At 50.7% G+C, this 19,719-nt stretch overlaps 1 protein-coding gene across 1 annotated transcript in view; it reads left to right on the forward strand.

Annotated features, from left to right (window-relative positions):
- ADAMTS16 (ADAM metallopeptidase with thrombospondin type 1 motif 16) overlaps positions 1 to 19,719 on the forward strand; it is a 180,983-nt gene that overhangs the window by 125,703 nt on the left and 35,561 nt on the right. Inside the window, exon 18 of the mRNA XM_023588862.2 lies at positions 7,234 to 7,360. Coding sequence (XP_023444630.2) covers positions 7,234 to 7,360 — 127 coding nt within the window. The remainder of the gene's footprint in view (positions 1 to 7,233; positions 7,361 to 19,719) is intronic.

Consider the following 19,719-nt stretch of genomic DNA (forward strand, 5'->3'; position numbering starts at 1 on the left):
TTCTCTTTTACCATTATCTCTTTTCTAACATACTGACTTCTGCTTCAAACTGTTGTCTCTTTCCTAATGTTTTGACTTCTGTTTCATTATCTAAAATATTGATTTCTGCTTTAATCTTTATCAATTCCTTCCTTTTGCTTCCTTGTACTACCCTATTTTCTGATGTCCTAATTAGATGTTTGGTTCACTTATTTTCATTCTTACATATTTATCAGTATAAATATTTAAGACATGAATTGTCCTCTAGATATTGCTTTAACTGCATCTCACAGATTCTGGTGATTTTCATAATTGTTATTTTCTTAAGGGAATTTTGTTTTGAACCTGCCAAGTCCCCTCCTTTCTGCTCTTTTCTTTAATTACTAAAATAAAAAAAAATCAAGGGAATACTTTATATTCCCCCTTTCTTTTACTCCTCACATACTTTTTTCCTTATCTGCTGATGTTCTATCAGTGTTTCTCAACCAAAAATTGTCCTGTACCCTGCAAGAGGCATTTGGAATGTGTGGAGGCATTTCAGTTGTTGCAATGATTGGGGGTGGGGAATGCTCTCAGCATTTAGTGGATAGGATCCAGGGATGCCAAAATCCTGCGATATGTGAACTGTGCTATTCATCACAGAAGGTTGTTGCTCTAAATATCAAGTGTCCCCACTAAGAAAGATGATAGCTCTCCAAAGTCACATGGCCAATAGTTGGCAGAGTCAGAATTTGCACAATCCCATATTTGTCTGTATTTAAACCACATTTTTATTAATCTGTGAAATGGTTTACAAAATTTGGACTTCTCTCTGAAGAAATTAGCAGGTGAAAATTTGGGGACTTGTATGTGGGATTTGATTGACCTTGAGGCAGCTCAAAAGTGGAGCTACATAAATATCTCCAATGCAAAAGAAAAATAAGCATGTTAATAATTCTGATATTCTGTCTAACCAAAAGGATTTATTTGCTTAATTGAGAGACTGTGCCTTCCTCAGAATCATCAGTGATCATTAAAGCATGATTCGTTGTGACAACGTCAGCAGAAAGTTTGATAATCACATCTTTAATTTCAAAATAGGGAACCAAACTGAAGGCATTATATATAGTGTAATACCTCCTAAAAAGCCAGAAGAGTTTGATTAGGGATTTTTTCTTCTTAATGAACTTTTTTTTTTGCAAAGCCAGATTAGATTTAATACAATCAATTATAATAATAGATAACACAGCAACAAACATTTATAAATGTAAATAATAATTCTAATATAATAGTAGTTAATTATAGCATAATTCTAATTTTTATATTACAGTTCTAACTATTGGACATAATAATCTCTAATAATGAAATAAATTATTGGCTTAGTTATTTAATTTCCATTTAGGCCATAATTCTTTCTTGATCATCTATTTGGGAATTATTCACATCTTATTGGAATGAATTACAGCACATACCAATTAGGCAGCTCATGATTTTATGGGGCAGAAAAACTCAACATCCTGTTCAACAGTAGGCATGCTAAATCATTATTTTTCCAGATAGATTATTTTAATTAAAGAGTATGAATAAGAAATGGTTAAAGAAAAATGAAGTATTCAAAAATATCTCTTCTCCATTTCTCCTCAATTAAAACCAAATGTTTCTTTTGTATGAAAAAAATTTCAGACTACTGATTACAGGAACAATTTGCCAGTTACACTGAGTAATTACTGTTCATATGCTATAGTATTATTATTTTGCATTTATCTGGTCTACTCCAGCTTATTTGGTCACTATTTGCATGAAATACCTTTTTCCAACCTTTCCCTTTTAGCCTGGTTGTGTCCTTATGTCTGAAGGGGGTCTCTTGTAGACAACATATAGATGGCCCATATTTTTATCCACTCTATCAGTCAATGTCTTTGATTGGGGAGTTCAATCCATTAACATTCAGTTACTATGGCATGGGAGGAACGCTGGTGTGGGGTGTTACTGATGGGGGCACATAGTTGGGAAGGAGTTCTTCAGGGCATGTATATAGAGTATATAAAAATGTTTGTATATTCGCTGGGTATTTTCATAGTAGTTACAGTTACAAACAACAACTGAGGGAGTGCTGAGTTCCTAGCCAGGGGAGCTCTGTCACATTCCCAAATGGAACAACGACAACCCCCCAAGTGCAAGGGCAAAGACCAGTGAAGAAGGATGTTCCAATGATGAGCCCTCAATATTAATGATTCTGCTTTTGAGACTGTGTGCCTGAAATTTGAACTAGGCCTACAACTGCAGGGTGCCTATGATTTACCTCATGAGAGCCTCAGTGTTGCTCAAATGCATCCACCCTCTAAGCCAAAGTCAGCATGTAAATGCATTACCTTCCACCCAGCATGGGACATGACTTCCAGGATGAGCCCCCCTGGCGCCGAGGGATTACTACCAATCACTAACTGGAGGTACAACTAGAAAAAGACCTTGAATGAAAGGGGGAAATGGTAAAGACAAATGAATTTATATGGCTAAAGATCTTCAAAAAAGACTCGGGAGGTCATCAGAGGGGTAGCACTTACACATACCTCAGCAGGATCCCAAAGACAGCCAAAGTAGATATAACACCAGGTACTGGTATGCCTGAGGGCTATATGGAAACACCCAGGTTCTACAGTCATGACAGATGACTCTGGAGTTCAGTGCCTTGTCAGAATTTGTGTTCCTGAGTGAGATGGGGTTGGACTCAGATGTGACCTTTCTACACATGCCTCTTCTATCACCTTTACTGAACCTGTGATTGGTGTTGGGGTTGGTGTATACCCAGTGTACTTGCATCTCTGGATTGGCCATGTGCCAGCTGGGCCCTGAGCCTCAGCAGAGTTACAACTCCTACTTTTTGGTTCATTGGACTTACCCAGGTCAGCTAATAGGGAGGTGAAGATGGTTAACCACCACACCAGAGAACCGATAGTGCCTACAACTCCAAGGAGGAGAATCACATCCATCAACCATGTGGGTCTAAGCCCCTTCACAATATAGAGGTGGAGTTGACATACTATCCCAGGGTTCACAGGATGGAGGAATAAAATATGAATTAGAGTGGACTTATTTTTATTCTACTATAGAACTATTGTGACTAATGGAAGAAACTAGCACTGATCTGGAGAAAGTGGCCATGGTAGTTGCTGAGGGCAGGGAGAGGGAAGAAGAGATGTGATGTGGGGGCATTTTTGGGACTTGGAGTTGTCCTAAATCATATTGCTGGGACAGATGCTGAACATTATATATCCTGCTATAACCCACTGAATGTATGGGGGAGAGTATAAACTATCATGTAAACTATAATCCATGAGGTGCAGCAGTGCTCTAAAATGTTTTCACCAAATGCAATGAAAGTGCCACAATGATGAAACAGGTTGATGTGGGAGGAGTGAGGGGAGTGGGGTGTGGGGTATGTGGGAACCTTTTATATTTTTTAATGTAACATTTTTTGTAATCTATGTATCTTCAAAAAAATACGATAAAATTTTTAAAAATTTAAAAATTTAAAAAAAGAAAATGCACCAGAATTGTTTTGTTTAAGGGGTAACTAAAGCAGGTGTTAGCTGTATATGTTATACTTGAATTATTAATTAATATTTGAATTATTATATAATAATTTGTAAATAAATGCTATTATTATTCAATATTTTTAAAAACATTTGGTGTTACTGTAAAGGCATTATTTACTTCATCCATTTTGTCCTTTAGTTCTCTGTTGTCTTATCATTCTATTGTCTCTTATTCCTTGTTAGTAAGTGATCCATAAAACATTGATTCAAATTTCATATCATCACTGATACTCAGGTGAGGTTTCCAAAGCATGCCCCAGTTCATTCTAAATCATAACTAAAGAAAAGAATATAGCACTGCTTTGCTGATTTTTAAACTAAGAGTTCGATAACCCACTAATAGCTTGCCTGAGCTTAGAAGTTACTGAATGTACAAAGTTGACTAATCGCTCAAAAAACACTGAGTGAGAGAACAAACCAATCCACACAAGGTCCTGAGATTACAGAAAAGGAGTAACGTGTTCGCTGCCCTCTAGAACCTCTTCATTAGGGTCACCACGTGCAGAGTGGCCCAAGCTGGCAGGCTGTTCAGAATGAAAGTGGTCACTCTGAATGGATTTGTTGGACAACGAGCATAACCTGGAGCTGTCTTGGCCAAACTGAGGCAGAAAGGCCGGAGCCTCTACTGCTGCCTGGAGCAGTGGTTCTCAAAGTGAGGTCCCTGGACCAGCAGCAGCAGCACCTGGGCATTTATACGAAATGGGGGGCCCACACCAGGCCCCACTCCGACCTGTGGAAACAGAAACTTCCAGGATGGGCCAGCAGTCTGTGTGTTAACAAGACTTCCTGCCAATTCTGATGCTCTCTACAGTTTGAGAACATTGACCAAAGTCCTTCAAAGAAGATATTTGGGTCTGATTTTAGAGGAATGAGCAGACATTTGCTAGGAAACCTGGGGGTGGACGGTGGAGGGCAGCATCCCAGGCAGAGGCAGCAGCGTGGGACCGGCCCGGGGCATCCGAGGCCAGGGAGAAGGTCAAGGCGACCAGTCATGGCATCAGGGAGGCAGGAGGTGCTACTGGAAGGGCATGATGTGGAGTTCAGCATTTAAAGAAAGAAAATAGGCTTGGAATCTAGGAGTGGTGTGAACGTGCGTGTCTCTGTGTGTTTTAAGAGGAGATGTCCTTGGAAGCAGTTAGGAAATCGGTGTGAACTGTTAGAAATCCTACCTCAGAGCAGGGCAGGATGGGCGAAGCCCGGCGTGGGGACCTGTCACACAGCCAGGTCTGTGTGTCCTGGAGGCCACGCGCAGGTTCTAGGGGGAGCACAGAGCGGGCGTTGGGGCAGGGGAGAACAGAGCCTGGCTTTTCCCTCACTGAGGAAATGAACCGCCGCTGCTGCCTGACGGTGAGGTGTGTGGGCTGCTGCAGTGCCCCTCAGCGTGTGGCTGTGTCGGGGCTGCCTGTCTGGTCCGTGGCACTCTCAGGGATACTGAAGGTGACTGACTTCTCGGCCTGTGCTCCCTGCCTTGGTGAAGTCAGGTGTGGGGCTTCATTGGATCCTCGTGCACCACACCTGTAGGTCCCACTGCATCTCTAGGTCCCACCGGGCTTGCATGTGCCCCTGCCCTCTGAGCCTCATTGAGAATGCACTAGAGGCAATCCTGGGACCCCTGGGGTCTGCACATTCGCCTTCTCTATGTCATCCACAGCGGGGACAGCCAAGTCCCTTGGTTTGGGACCCAGGGCTTCTGAGCTGTAATCCTCTACCCAGAGGTCACCTGTTGGACAATCCCTCCCAACAGAGCAGTCTTCTCCCCACTTCCACCATCCTGCAGAGCAAGAAGTCAGGCCTCCAAGGCCAGTCAGCAAACCCACCCTTGATTTTCCTACTTTTATATGTTGGAATGGACTTGCCAGAGTGATTGAAACACCCATTCTTGTTACCATTTGGTGCCTCCTGGGATTCATTTTCAGTGGATGCCAACTTGACCTTCCTAACATTAGTCTTTAGGGGCTTTATAATATATAGCGTTCAAATCTTATACTTACAAGGGCATATCATCCATTTAGGGACTCTATAAGACGTGGGGTTCAAAACTTATACTTACATGGACATATCATCTTAAGGGTTTTATAATACGTGGGATTTAAATCTTATACTTACACAGGCACATCATCTTTCAAGAGGCTCAAGATGCTTAAATAAATCCCCTTACATTTCTATGGACACATTTCATGACCTTTATCAAAGTCATTCTTAATAAGCCATTCCTGACCAAGGATTATTAAAAATGGAAAGAAATAATTGCAAAAATTTCCAGTAGGGAAGTGCCAAATAAAAACCACATAACTTGGTAAAAAGTATGATTTCTTGATGTTAGCAGACAGCTGAATAATTCTACAAACTGCAAGGCTTCTCTGTAAACTCTTCTCCTTCACCAATGGCCAAACTGCTCAAGCCCTCACATGGTCGGTTCAGGCGGAGACCCATCAACTTCCACCGTGCTTCCCTGCTTCCATCCTGGGGAGAGCGCTTGTCACCTTGCCCCTGTGGAAAACCTGCTCTCTAGTAGAATGTACCTTTCCCCATTGAATTTCCTTACTCCTTTTGACAAAGCAAAGCCAAAACGCAAACATCTTTCCAGTGTGTACTTTAGAGATGTCTAAATTAGTTTTCTTTAGATAAAGAAGTCTTTAACTTACTGTAGAACCTAGCAGTAGAGACGTTCGTGCCTGATGTCTACCTCCTGCTGTACTTCTCATCTGGAATCATCTCTTTCATCTGGACCCTTATGAGCCAATTCTGATGGTCCGTCTCAAGTTGGGAGGCTGGTGGGGTGGGAGCATTGCACGAAATCTGGCCTGTGCCTAGCTCAGGCTCAGGGCCCACATTCGGCATCATTTTTCCCAAGTATGGTGATGAAATTGTCTTTAGATCTTAATAGATTTTAATTGTGTACATTTCAAAACAACACTAATTTCATTCTTTGTATTTTCCTCTCTACTGAATGATCTCTTCAATAGCATCCTGCAAAATGGATACCTGGTGATACTCTTTTTGGGTAAAATTAATTGACATAATTAGCAAATTTAGGGATGTCTCACTAAGTCTTAAACCTCACTTGGGATGTAGATAGAGGCAGAGAATCAAACCAACTTTCATTTCCATTGGCCTCATTCAATGATACATGAGTCATTATTGCAGAAAGTTAGCTTACAGACTTGTGATGAAAGTGGGGCAGTAGTGCTCTGATTTCTCTCGTCATAAACTATTATCTTTGTGGTTTTATGTTTCTTTCTGGTGTATTCCAAATCTTCTTCTTCTGCATTTCTAGCTAGGAAGCCTGTCACCTCTCAAATGAAAATGTGGGCCTGCTATCTTCATTTCGTGTGGGTGTTTCTTTGGGAGATGGCTGGTGTTCCCAGCTATGAAAACAGTGGAAGAGAACTCGTGTGTGTCATCAGATGTGTGATAGCATTTATTTCCAGGTACATCCTGATTTAAAAGATGTAAAAATGTAGAGGAAACTATGTGCATCTTAGAAATGAGGAAATTCATGACGAGGAATTATGAAGATAGTGAGAAAGTAGAGCGTCAGTGGCAGGGCTTTGGTCAGTACCCAAGGACATGAGATGTGGGCACCATTTTTAAAAAGGTCCTTCATGAGCTGTCCACGTGCCCTTTACAACAGGGCATGCTGGTGAGTCTCCATTATCCATTTCCCCCCTCCCTGCAGGGCAGATGACCACAAGGGAAGGCTGCTACAGAGACCTGAGGTTTCCAGTGGACACTTCCTTCTGCAACCCCAGGACGCGGCCGGTCACGGGGGTGGTGGCTTGCCAGCTCGCCGCCTGCCCTCCCAGGTAAGAAGCACCGTGTCCCTCTCAGCGGGCCTCCCAGTGCTGCTGAGATGCTTGGCGGGTCCTTGGGCTCCTGAGCCCAGACACTGAGCAGTGCTAACTGCAGACATGCAGTTCACCAGCACAGAGGCAAAAGCGGCAATAACTTCCTGAAAAAGTAGCCTAAAAAAGTGTGCTGGGGTGAGTAGTAGCTTGGAAATTCTTATGGCTGCAAGTGGAAGTGCTTGTCATAGCATCCTCCTTGTTTTATTTTCACTTGAACCCATTACAGGCTGGTAGGAGTGATTAATAGACTATAGTGATAGCAACACTTTATCCAATAGACATTTGTCCCTTTCACTGTGGTTTACATTTCTTACTGAATGCATCCACATTAAAGAACCCAATTGCACCACCTGACAGAGCTGTGGGAGGGATCACGGGTTGCTGCGGCACCTACAGCTGTGCACGTGTGTGATGGAGCCAAGCCAGCAAGAGCCGTGGCCGTCCCCACTCTGTGGCCAGAGCGTCTGCCCTTAGCTGTTTCTAATTAAAAGCTCTCCGTGGTGAGAAGCACCTGGCCAGGGGCTTGGAAGGGCCGGAGGAGGTGCTGTGTCTGCTCTGACTGCATCAGCCATCACGTCCAGGGCACGGCCTCAGCCCGTGCTGACGTGGGGACACGTCTCTGAGGTTTGTGAAAGCCAGCTGAGGCGCCCTGTTGATGAGCCAAGTCCTGGCATGCTTGAGACACCCCGCGGCACTTAACACCTTCATTCCAGGTACCCCAGTGCGTCTTACCGATTTGAAAGGTCCATTGTATCTGGCAAATTGATCCCACATCAGCTCAACTGTGCCTCTGAAGCCCACGGCTGGGGACTTTGCGGAGACAGTCAAGTGCAGCCAGACTGGAGGTGCCGTTTCTCTCTGCCTGGCTTGTTTCTGGCCGCTGGTCTTGGGGCAGAGCTGGTGGCCCCTGGGCGCTCAGTCCCTTGGCAGCAGGGGAGAGCCCGCGACCTTCCCGCCCACCACAGCGCGGGGAGGGCTCGCCCTGAAGACCCTTTCTGCCCAGGACACCTGTCGCCTCGGGCTGGGAACCGGCTGTCCTATAAGGGCCCCTGGCCCCCTCTCAGCTAAGGCCCTTTAAACCCGCACCTCTCACCACCTGCGCAAAGGAGAGATGCTGGTGAAAACCTAGCGAGGATTTGGGCCGACAGCCCAGCACCCAGGGGTTGGATGCTCCTGAGGATTCTCCCTGGGAGCAGCTGAGGCTCTTAGATTAGCGCACGCCCTCCATCTCCATCAGCGAGCCCGCAGCCAGCCCTGTGCTCCCCGAGGGTCCCGGAGACCCCCGCTCCCGGCCCTGCGCCTCCCTGCCCTGCCCCCCACCATCCCCCAGAGCCAGTGACAGGAGCGTGGTGCCCCGTGGGCTCCTTCCCCCTGGAGCACTGAGGCGGGCAGCCCAGGCGGCCCAGGCGATGCACACATCCGCGGCTGCCTGCCAGAGCGAGCGGCAGGAATCCGGGGTCACCAGCCTCCCTCAGGGTGTCACCCCAGCTCAGCCCTGCTCCCTGGGCGCCTGCCCTGCCCGCGCCCCTGCTGGCAGGCCTCAGGATGGCCTCGGGGCCTCGCTGCCCTGCTGACATGGCTGCGGACGCTCCGGCCACTGCCCTTCTCTCGACACTGCGCTTAGAACGGGCTTCCCTCAGGCAGAACCTACCGCCCCTGGTACATCAAGGCGCCTGGTTAACCTTGTTGTAAAGTGGAAAAGCCTCCCTGGTTTAGAGTGCGGGGGACCGTGGCTGTGTCTGCGTGGGGGTGTGTGTCACTCAGGAGGAACCAGACCCCTCGTGAAGTGTGAGCCTCATCCAGGGAACGCTAAGAGAGGTGCTGCTGGCATGGGTGGCTCCCGCCAAACCTGGGCTGTGCCTCGCGGCCCCGGCGGCCCGGCCTGCTCTGGTCACGGGAGCCCGGGCAGGTGCACCCAGGCCACGCTGAGCCTGCAGCCCCATAGAACGTGGGCAGCAGGAGAGGCTGCAGCCCCAACAGAGCAGAGAGACGCAAGAGCGGCCACAGGATGGGGCAGCCGGGCGCTTCCCACCCTGCAGGGAGGGCTGGCAGCTGGACCGTGCCCTCGAGAAGAGAGCAAGTCATTCATCAGCACTGCAGTCCAGTTCTTTCTCCGCCACCCCAGCGTCTCAGAGAAGTCAACAAGGTCTATCGCGCGAGACCCGATGCTGGGAGTCGTCCTGGCAAGGGCTCTCCTCCTCCCCGGGCTGCCCCTTTGTGATGCTCCCCCGACCCTCTTCTCTCCCCAGCCTCAGGCAGAACATGCTCCAGAGAACACTGTGTCACTGCCTGTCCAGGGTTAGGTTTTATGGCTTCTACACTGTCTGCTCCCATTTTAAATACATCGAAATATCCTTTCCAACATGAAACGGTTCAGCTTCAATAACAGAAATCTAATCGCCCTCCATGGTCAGGCATCCTCATCAACCGTCATTGCATCTGGTGTCCATTCACAGCAAGCCTCCGTTCTGGTCATTGTAACGCATAGGACCTGGGAGGACCTCTGCAGGTCAGCGCTTTGTTGTGTCCACCGATAATATCCCAGGGAGCAGGGCTGTGCCTGCCTGGAGGCAATCACCGAATGCTTCTAGAACCAATGCATGAACCATTTGTCCCCACTGTGCCACATGCACAAGACTCCTAACTGAAGGTTTCTTCAGCTATAAAATGATAGAAAATATATGCAGTCACACGCCAGAAACGCTAGCATCCTGCTCTCTCGGGGAGGTTTTGTAGGTAAGCCTGAGAAATTCTGTTTGGTGAGACCATCTAGAAATAAGTCGCTACTCAGATATCATGAATTCTGCTGTATTAGCCGTTCCTTCTATTGCAACCCCGTTTGTATTTTTTCCACGTATCTCCCACATGAAGTGTCTGACTTAAACCACCTTTCTTCAGCAGCCCGCCCTGGAGGTCCACGGGGCACATGTGGCTGTGCCTACTGATCGTCCTATTTCTGTAGGCAACTCTCATCAGATGCCGGTCACCCCTGTGGCCCCTGCCCTGGCTAGTTGACACCCGTCTCCACAGGGGCATCCGCTGACCGGCCAGCCCGCCGTCCCTGGAGTCTCTCAGCAGCCCCCTCTGTGCCCTGCTCCTGCGTGCGCAGGGGATCAGTGTCCATTCTCATCATCTTCTCTTGGTTACGATAACCACCCCACCCACAGCCCAAGCCCACAGCCTCGTGGGTGCCGCTGGGGCTTGAATCTCGCCCATCACAAAAGGCATGTTCCGCTCCCAAGCCCTGGTCCTCTGGGGTGAGCCATTTGTAAATACATGAGATGTCATCAGGTAGGAAGGCGCCCAGGCCGAGGGAGGGGGCCTGCGCCACGGTGGACGAAGGCCTGACGAGCAGCGGAAATCGGACACAGGCTGCTGGCAGAAGCCGGAGTCAACGGACAAAGGAGAAGGTGCCCTGTGTGCAGTCATGTGACGGAGAAGCCAGGAGCCCTGAAGACTGCCAGCCAGCCAGAAGACCCCGACCCGGGGAGCCCGGCCAGACAGAAGACCCCGACCCGGGGAGGCCAGCCAGCCAGAAGACCCCGACCTGGGGAGGCCAGACAGAAGACCCCAACCCGGGGAGGCCAGCCAGACAGAAGACCCCGACCCGGGGAGGCCAGACAGAAGACCCCGACCCGGGGAGGCCGGCCAGCCAGAAGACCCCGACCCGGGGAGGCCGGCCAGCCAGAAGACCCCGACCCGGGGAGGCCGGCCAGCCAGAAGACCCCGACCCGGGGAGGCCGGCCAGCCAGAAGACCCCAACCCGGGGAGCCCGGCCAAACAGAAGACCCTGACCCGGGGAGCCCGGCCAGACAGAAGACCCCAACCTGGGGAGGCCGGCCAGCCAGAAGACCCCGACCTGGGGAGGCCAGACAGAAGACCCCAACCCGGGGAGGCCAGCCAGACAGAAGACCCCGACCCAGGGAGGCCAGACAGAAGACCCCGACCTGGGGAGGCCGGCCAGCCAGAAGACCCCGACCCGGGGAGGCCGGCCAGCCAGAAGACACCGACCCGGGGAGCCCGGCCAGACAGAAGACCCCAACCCGGGGAGGCCAGACAGAAGACCCCGACCCGGGGAGCCCGGCCAGACAGAAGACCCCAACCTGGGGAGGCCGGCCAGCCAGAAGACCCCGACCTGGGGAGGCCAGACAGAAGACCCCAACCCGGGGAGGCCAGCCAGACAGAAGACCCCAACCCGGGGAGGCCAGCCAGACAGAAGACCCCGACCCGGGGAGGCCAGACAGAAGACCCCGACCCGGGGAGGCCGGCCAGCCAGAAGACCCCGACCCGGGGAGGCCGGCCAGCCAGAAGACCCCGACCCGGGGAGCCCGGCCAGACAGAAGACCCCGACCCGGGGAGCCCGGCCAGACAGAAGACCCCGACCCAGGGAGGCCAGACAGAAGACCCCGACCTGGGGAGACCGGCCTTCCAGCCTTCCAGCCTCTGAACCCGAGGGCCAGGGGATTCCTGTTGTCAGGCCTCCCAATGTACAGCCCTTGCTGACGCCAGGAAACAGCGGCAGTGCCCAGCACAGCACCGCGGCCCCTCCCAGCCCGGCATCATGGCCAGCGAGACGCAGGAAGAAGGGCTGTGAAAAGCTGCTTGCTGCCTCCGCTTCTGCTGCCCCCTGCATGGCCGAGGCCTGCGGGCACAAAGCCCAGACCCTGGGGATGTGGAAGTACAAGCCAGAGGGCTCAGAGCCCCGGGCGACAGCTCAGGCTTTCCTGGGGGAGTGACACGGGCCTTCCTTGTCCAGGCCACTCCGCAGCCCCCCTCGCCTGGGACAGCCCTGTCCCCGGCACCCAACTCTGCCTTTCAGGCCCAGGATAGTGGTTTTTCACCCCTCCCTGTCCTGGACCCCTCGTCCAGGACAGCCCTGTAACCCTGCTCTCGCCAGCCCCGGAGCCACTCGTCCACTCCCACCTCCATTACACTGTCCCCCAGAAAACCCAGCTTATGCCCACCCCTCCACCCGCTCTACGCCTGGGCCTGAGCGGAGGGTGAAAACGTGTTTCTCTCTGCTAAGACCATGTCTCCCTGTGAGATCAGAGTTTTCTCCAAGCTTTAGATGTCCTGCTGTTTTGTTCCAAGCAGCCTCAGCTTCACAAAGTTGAAGCGATTGCACCCAGTGAAGACAAAGTGCTCTTCCTCCCTCATCGCTGCTGCCCTAGCTAATTGTAAATGGCGTGAAGAAGTAGGGGGCAATTTGGTGTTTCGTGTTCCACTTGTCAGATGGTCCCAAAAGGACTGGGGAGTGGAATCTTTAAAACATCTTAATCCACAGCCTTCTCACGTTCAACTTCGGTGGACTAGACAGTCGCGCACCCCTCCGCGGGGCCTGAGGTCTGGAGGCATGCACGGGCAGGGTCGGAGGCTCCCACCATTGGACGACCATCACAGCATGGGCCGTGGGCCAGGTGGCGTGCCACGGGACGCGTCCCGGACCTCAGGAGCCCCTCACTGGAGGAAGACGGTGATCAAGTGTCAGCGAGGCCCGGGCAGCAGCAGCACCCTGGCGGCAGGACAGGGCGTCAGCAGGCGCGGGCCGCCCCCCGGCTGGACAGAAGCCAGCCAGCAGCCCTGGGGTCCCCCCTCCCCTCCTGGGGCTCTGCTCCACCCAGCCTGGGAACAGAGAGGCAGCGAGCAGCCTTCCCGGCCCACCCCACATCCTTCTTCATTTTAGCACGAACCGGGCATTTTTATCACTTGCTTTCGAAACATAGACTGTAAATCACACGAATATTCGTTCCCTTTGTGTTCTCAGTTCTTGTAAATGGAGTGGCTCTTGGTGTAATTCATCCTGTCTCCTTTTCTAAACATAAGCACTAATAACGTATCTGCCCCAGTGATGTATTGAAGCTATCACAGAGGAAATGCCTTCCAGATGTTAAATGGATACTTTTCCTCTCTTTCTGATGCTCTTATGGAATTAAAAATGCTGGGATCAGATGCTTTGCTTTTCCCCTTCTAGAAATCCATGCAGATGTGGCCACTCTCTGCGATCCTCCCCCTTTTGTCTGGATGGCCATGGTATTTGCGTGTGTTCCTTGGTGATTGCTCACAGATCCATTAGCTGACCTTCTTTTAAAAACAAGATACAGGGGTCAATGATAGTGCTCATTTAGACAAATGCTGTAGAAACTAAAGAGAAGATTCAGCAGGATAATTTTATCACTAATGATATCCGGTAGCAATACTTCGACGGAGAGGAAGGGGGTCATTTTTTTTTGCCTCTTCTCTTTCAGATATAAGTCATTAAAATATCAACCACCCAGTAGCATAGACGCTACCAAGGGAATGAGAATTAGGTGGTGCCCGTGTGTGAAGAGCTTACTTCCCAGGAATGACGAGGGGCGCGTTTAATGGGCCTTCAATGAGGTCACTTCCTTACCTGCTGAACCGAGAATGGACTACAAGTAGGGAAGGCTCCGAGGCTGCGGGCCCTGTGCTGCGGGGACCCCGGCCGGGTCATACTCGGCTGGAGCCACCTTGAAATTCTTAACAAGGAACCCACCGTTTCGTTTTGCGCTGGGCCCCACAGGTTACCCAGCCTGTCCTCCCCAGCAGCCCCCACCTCAATTTCAACGTTGTTTTCTGGAATACTTGGGAATTATATTAGAATAATTATCGTTTCAGCAAATACATTCTGCGTGACACTTGAGTCCGGGACGCTTTCCTGCGGTGACATCAGGTCGTGGATTTGCCACGACACTGCAGCTGTGGTTGTGACAAACGCAGGGTGGTGGGAGGCCCTTCATGCCCCTGGTGCTCTTTGCTGAGGGAGGAGTGCGGCTTGTCTGAACTTTAGAAGCCTTGCCGGCGACGGAGGCTTCCGTGTTGGCTAAGATTTGTTCCGCGGCTTCTGGTGCTTTCAGAGGGAGCCCGCTGCGGAGCCCCAGAGCCTGTCACCCCGAGAGAAGCTGCCCCCGAGGCAGCGCTGCTTTCTCCAGGGCCAGGTCTCCACCCTTGTCTCCCGTGGAACGAGGCGCCGCCCTTCTCTGTGTAATCGGGAGGTTCTGAAGTGCCGGCTGTGTCTCTGGAAGTGACATTTGCTTTAGAGACGCGCAGCCAAGGCCCGACTCAGGCCCTCACCACCACGTGGTGGCCAAGGCACGACAGTCACAGCTCTGGCGGAAAGTCTACGGATGACCCCTTGCTGTGTGTCCCCAGGAAACAGGACGCTTGCCCCAAAGCAAGGGATTTAAAATACGTTCAAGCAGGAACAGATGTTTGTCTACGCAGATTTCTAGTGAAAGTCAAGTCACAGATATGGACAGACAAAATTTGCCATAAACCTAACCTGACTGACTTCCTAAGTCGCTGGAATATTCACCTAGAAACCATTGTGGGAGGAGTGGAAATGTAAAAATACATGCACGACTGTGTGGCTTAGCTCTAGATCTGAACCCAGGATTCCAGGCCCCACGCCTGACGTCGCTAGTTCTCTGAAGCGTTTTACACTTGCAGGGCTTTCCATTCCTTCGGTTTTGGCTTGTTTAGTTGGGGTTTGGTTTCAATGTGTGTGTGTTGTTTTACTTTATTTTTTTATTATTTTGAGGTACCAGGGCCTGGAATTGACCCTGGACCTCGTTTGTGGGAAGCCATTGCTCAACCATTGAGCCCCTTCGGCTTCCCTGAGCTGGTTCTATCATTGTTTTGCTCATTACTTGTTTTTGTTTTTTCAGGAGGCACTGGGAACTGAACCCGGGGGCCTCCCGCCTGGGAGGCAGGTGCTCAACTGCTTGAGCCACATCCACGCCCTGTTTTATTTTTGATGACTTTTTCATCTGCATACACTATCTTAATTTGTCAGGGATGGTGCACACTGGTTGGTCTATTGGCTTGCAGTTTAGAGGCTAGAAGTCCAAAGTCAAGCCGTGGGCAGGGCCGTGCTTTCTTCCGGAGTCCCCAGCGTTTGGGTGTTGAGTGGTCGCGGTCCTGGGGCTCCTCGGCTCTCTGCCCCGTCTCATGGGACGTGGGCGTCTCCCTCTCCTCGTGTCTTCCTCCTGCGTGTGGCCTTCTCCGAGTGCGTGCAGGTTTCAGAAGGTCCTTGTGCCCAAGGGTTCCCGCCCCCAGGCAGGTGCAGAGACGGGAGCATGTCTCCCGCGGGGTGGGACTCCATCCCAGCCCGAGCCAAGGCCGAAGGGGCCCCAGGAAGGCGCTGAGTCCTCAAGAACCTCCGCGGAGAGGTGGAACGTGACAGCTGCGCCTCTCAAGGCCTCGAGGCCGCAGCGCGAGCCGACTCAAAAACTCTTCCACCAAATCATCCCTTGCCTCCGTGTGGCCATCTCCTAGTAATTCCTACCACAGCAGACACTTGAGATATTTTGGAATAATTATACTAAAACATGCACATACATAATAAAATGCCATGTATCACTCTGTGTCTCTATCCACATCGATAGCCATTTATTCACGTCTATTAATAAGTACTTCTGGAAATGAGTGTTGAAAACTGAAAGCTTCACTGAAAATCACAGCTTCTTTGGAGGGAAACAATATCTTGTTTTTATGTACAGTTAGACCCCATTGCTTTATTCTCTGATCCATGAATTATATAGAATTGTGAATTTTCGTTTCCAAATTTATGGAAACTTGGGGGTAATTTTTTGTTATTTCAAATATTACATGGAAATAAAAGATAATTAGATCATTTTTGCATTTGTGAGCCCTCCATTATGGCTTAGAAATGGGTGTTCCTATAAATATTTCCTGTGGGAATCAAGGAATGCGTGTTCTGTACTGGTATCAGGTTATTTATGTGCCAGTTAGAACCAGCTTCTAAATTGTTTATTCAAATCTGTTAGGTCCTGATTTCTTTTTTTTTAATTCTTTTTGTCTACATTAGATATCGGTTTCTGAGAGAAGTGCATTGAAATCTTTATGAATGTTTATTATTCAATTTCCTCCTGTCAAATTTTACTTTATAATTGACTCTCAATTTTCATTTGATATTTTTAGATGTGATTAAGTTTCTTCATGAATTTTTCATTTTAGTATCAATTTAATAACCATCCTTATCTCTGTGATTCCTTTTCGACTTAAGATCTATTTCTTTCTGCTACTATCATTGCATCATCAGCTTTCGTTTCTTCTTTTTGGCTTAACTTACATTTGTTCATTCTCTTTATTTTACAAGTTTTCTGCACCTTCAGTGAATAATGCTTTGCTGGATTTTTACTTTATCTAGTCAAGAATGTCTTTTGCACAGCAACTTAATGTATTCACATTTATTGTGGTATTGCTGCTATATTTGGATTTTGGTCTACTAATTTATTGTGTTTTTTATTGACCATACCTTTTCTGCCTCTTAACATTTTATGTCTCTCCTAGCTTCTAATGAATTTTTCCTTTTATTCCCACTGCTCTTTGGAAGTCACATATCCTCCTTTGACATGGCTGCTTTCTGATGAAAAGTAAAAAAAAAAAATAGGCAGCATTACAAATTAATGTAAATTTTTAAATATGTAGCACTACTCACACATGATTATCACCTAGCTCTTAGAAATAAGTAATTCATGCAGTAAGCTAAATGAGTGCTGACAGAGCTTAAAGTAGAGTACATCTTCTTAGGAATCAGTTATTCAAGATCCCTCGGTTCTTAGGAACACATGCCTTGGGAAGCGCTGGGAAGCGTTGGGTCAGGAGTCAGACATTAGGCAGAAGAGACGCCACAGGAGAGGAGCTCCAGGCAGCTCTGCGCCATGGCCGGGGAGCCCCCGGGCAGCTCTTCGCCCACAGCAGGGGAGCTCCCGGGCAGCTCTTCGCCCACAGCAGGGGAGCTCCCGGGCAGCTTTCTGGCTCTCAGCCTTTGGGTCGAGGCCAGCTCCCCCGCGAGCCTCGGACAGGACCTGACCGCAGGCCCGGCCTGTGGAGGAGAGTGCTTCCACGCGTGACCAAGGCCGCTCATCTAAGTGTGCTGATGTCCTTCCCAAGGAAGAACAACACCGCTTCTTAACCCTGGGCTCGTGGGGTGCCCTGTCGGGGTTAGTGTCGCCTGTTTTTAGAGATACTCGTGTAGGCCTCATTTCAAAGAGCACTGAGCTCGGCCGAGGCGCGCACGGCGGCGTTCTGCAGGTGACGCTCTCAGCCCGAGAGCCCTGCGCCCGTGGCCATCGTGGGTGCGGCCTGCTGTCTGCCCAGTGCCCACGCTCGCTGCAGATGGCAAGGGCTTACGCGGGGAAGCCTCGACGGTCACTGCGCGGTGGCTTTCTAGGGCAGAGCCCTGTGCTGAAATCTGCCCTTGTTCCATCTCCAAATATGAGCCTTACTGGCTTAATAAACTACAGAAATCGAGGTCCACAGAAGGGTAAATACAGAACCTGCACCGCAGGGAAAGCCTCTCTTCCCGGGCGCTAGTGCAGCTTTTAGTTGAGAGACCGCACGCTGCGTTCGTTCAGTCACTCAGCAGCGCCTGTACAGGGCAACTGTACTGGACGGTGCAGGCAGTCCCCTACGGGTGGGGGACAAGGGGCAGACAACCAGTGGACAGACGGGCACAGTGTCATTCAAGGTGGCAGACCCAGGAGGTGGCAGGGTGGTTCCCTGCGCAGTTAGAGGGGGCGCCACCGGGAAATCGCGGCGCGCAAAGGTCACCATGGGGCAGGAGCCATGCGTGTGGAGGACAGCGACCCGGTCCTTGTGGCCGCGCCGGGGGCCCTGGACGGCAGGATGGGGGGCCTGGATGAGGGGGCCCTGGACGGCAGGATGGCGGGTGGGGGGGCCTGGATGGCTGGATGGGGGGGAGCCCTGGGCAGGGGGCAGCCCTGGATGGGAGGGAGCCCTGTACAGGGGGAAGCCTTGAACGGGGGAGAGGGGGAGCCCTGGACTGCAGGAGAGGGGGGAGTCCTGGATGGGGGAGGGAGCCCTGGATGGCAGCAGGGATGGGAGCCGGGTCAGGGGCCAGGTGCCAGGGTCCGAGCGCGCAGCCGCCACCGGGAGGGCGCCTGTCCCCCGCGTGTGGACACAGCCTGGGGCGTGCTGAGCAGGCCTGCTGCGCCGTGTCCCTGGGGACAAAGGCACTCAAGCGAGAAGGGAGCGGCGGGTGTGGCCCAGCGTGGCCCTCAGGAGTCTGCTGGAAAGGAGCGGGCGTGTGGCGCCCTGACTGTAGAGTGCGTGCGAGCACACTGTGCCTGCGGGGCCCTGGGCTCCCCCGCGGCAGGCTGAAGGCAGAGAGCAGGAGAGGTGCAGGGTTTCCCTGACGTGAAATCAGAGGCCTGCGCGGTGCCCTTAGTGTAAGGTGGGGCGTGTCAGGCCTGCGCCCTGCGCGGCTTGTGCGGGGACATCCTGCACTGTGGGGCAGACAGGGCCCGGGTCGGAAGGTATAGCCAGAGGGTGCAGGCGGGCGGGGGCAGGACTGGGGAGCGCTTTGTGTCCCCTTGTATCCCTCTTAACACCGCGTGTCTTTCTTAGCAGAGACTTGGTCTCCCTCCATCCAGCGCACATGATTGTATGGCGTCAGTATTCGTTGTTCCCATCATTCCTTGCTGTGCTAAGTAGAATACTCCGATTGAGTTTCTTTTTATATGTGAGATCTTGTTTTTCTAAAGTTAAGCTTGGCCTGACTTCGGGGTGCTTGCCTGTATTCACGTAGACTCCGAAGGAGCCTTCACATGCACGCGCGCATCTGCCACATAAACCCTGAGTACCAGCCACGGGCCAGGCGCTGCTGAGCCCTTGGGCAGGTGTCAGAGTCAGCACCTGGAGGGACGCTGGGCCAGGAGGAGGCCACGTGCACCTCCTTCCTCCGGCCAGCGCACCTCCTTCCAGCTCCCTCCACCTCTCCTTTCAACCTGGGCCTCAGCCTGGGCTACAGCGCTGAAAATGCTGTTTCTTGGCTGTCGCTCTTTCTTGGTTCATACCATCATATTTGGGAAGCACAGCTGTTTTACGCAGCTTGAGAAATTTTCAAGGGAGTTGAAATTCTCTGAGGCTACACTAGTGATGGATAGTTGGAGAATTGAATTCTGGAGTAGAATTCACTCTCCCTTGGGGTTTTATGAGCATGACATCATTATTTTCCATCTTCTCATGTAGCTGCTGATTGTTTCTGCAATTTTTCCCTTTTCTGGAAGCTTTTGGCATTTTATTCCTTCCTGAGTTTCAAGTGGTTAAGTGGATATTTATTTTCATTCATTGTGCTGAGTCCGTAATGGGCTCTTTCAATCTAGAGACACGTGTCTGTCAATTTTTCATGTTCTAGCTTTCTGAACTTTATTACATTACACTAATTCTTTAATGTTCTTAGCTTCCTTTTTAAATGCCCATGTCTTTCTCTTTTTGTTCTCAGAGATTCCTTTGATTCTTCTAGGTTTTCT

This window comes from Dasypus novemcinctus, chromosome 2 (genome assembly GCF_030445035.2).
Source record: "Dasypus novemcinctus isolate mDasNov1 chromosome 2, mDasNov1.1.hap2, whole genome shotgun sequence".
Taxonomy (NCBI): domain Eukaryota; kingdom Metazoa; phylum Chordata; class Mammalia; order Cingulata; family Dasypodidae; genus Dasypus; species Dasypus novemcinctus.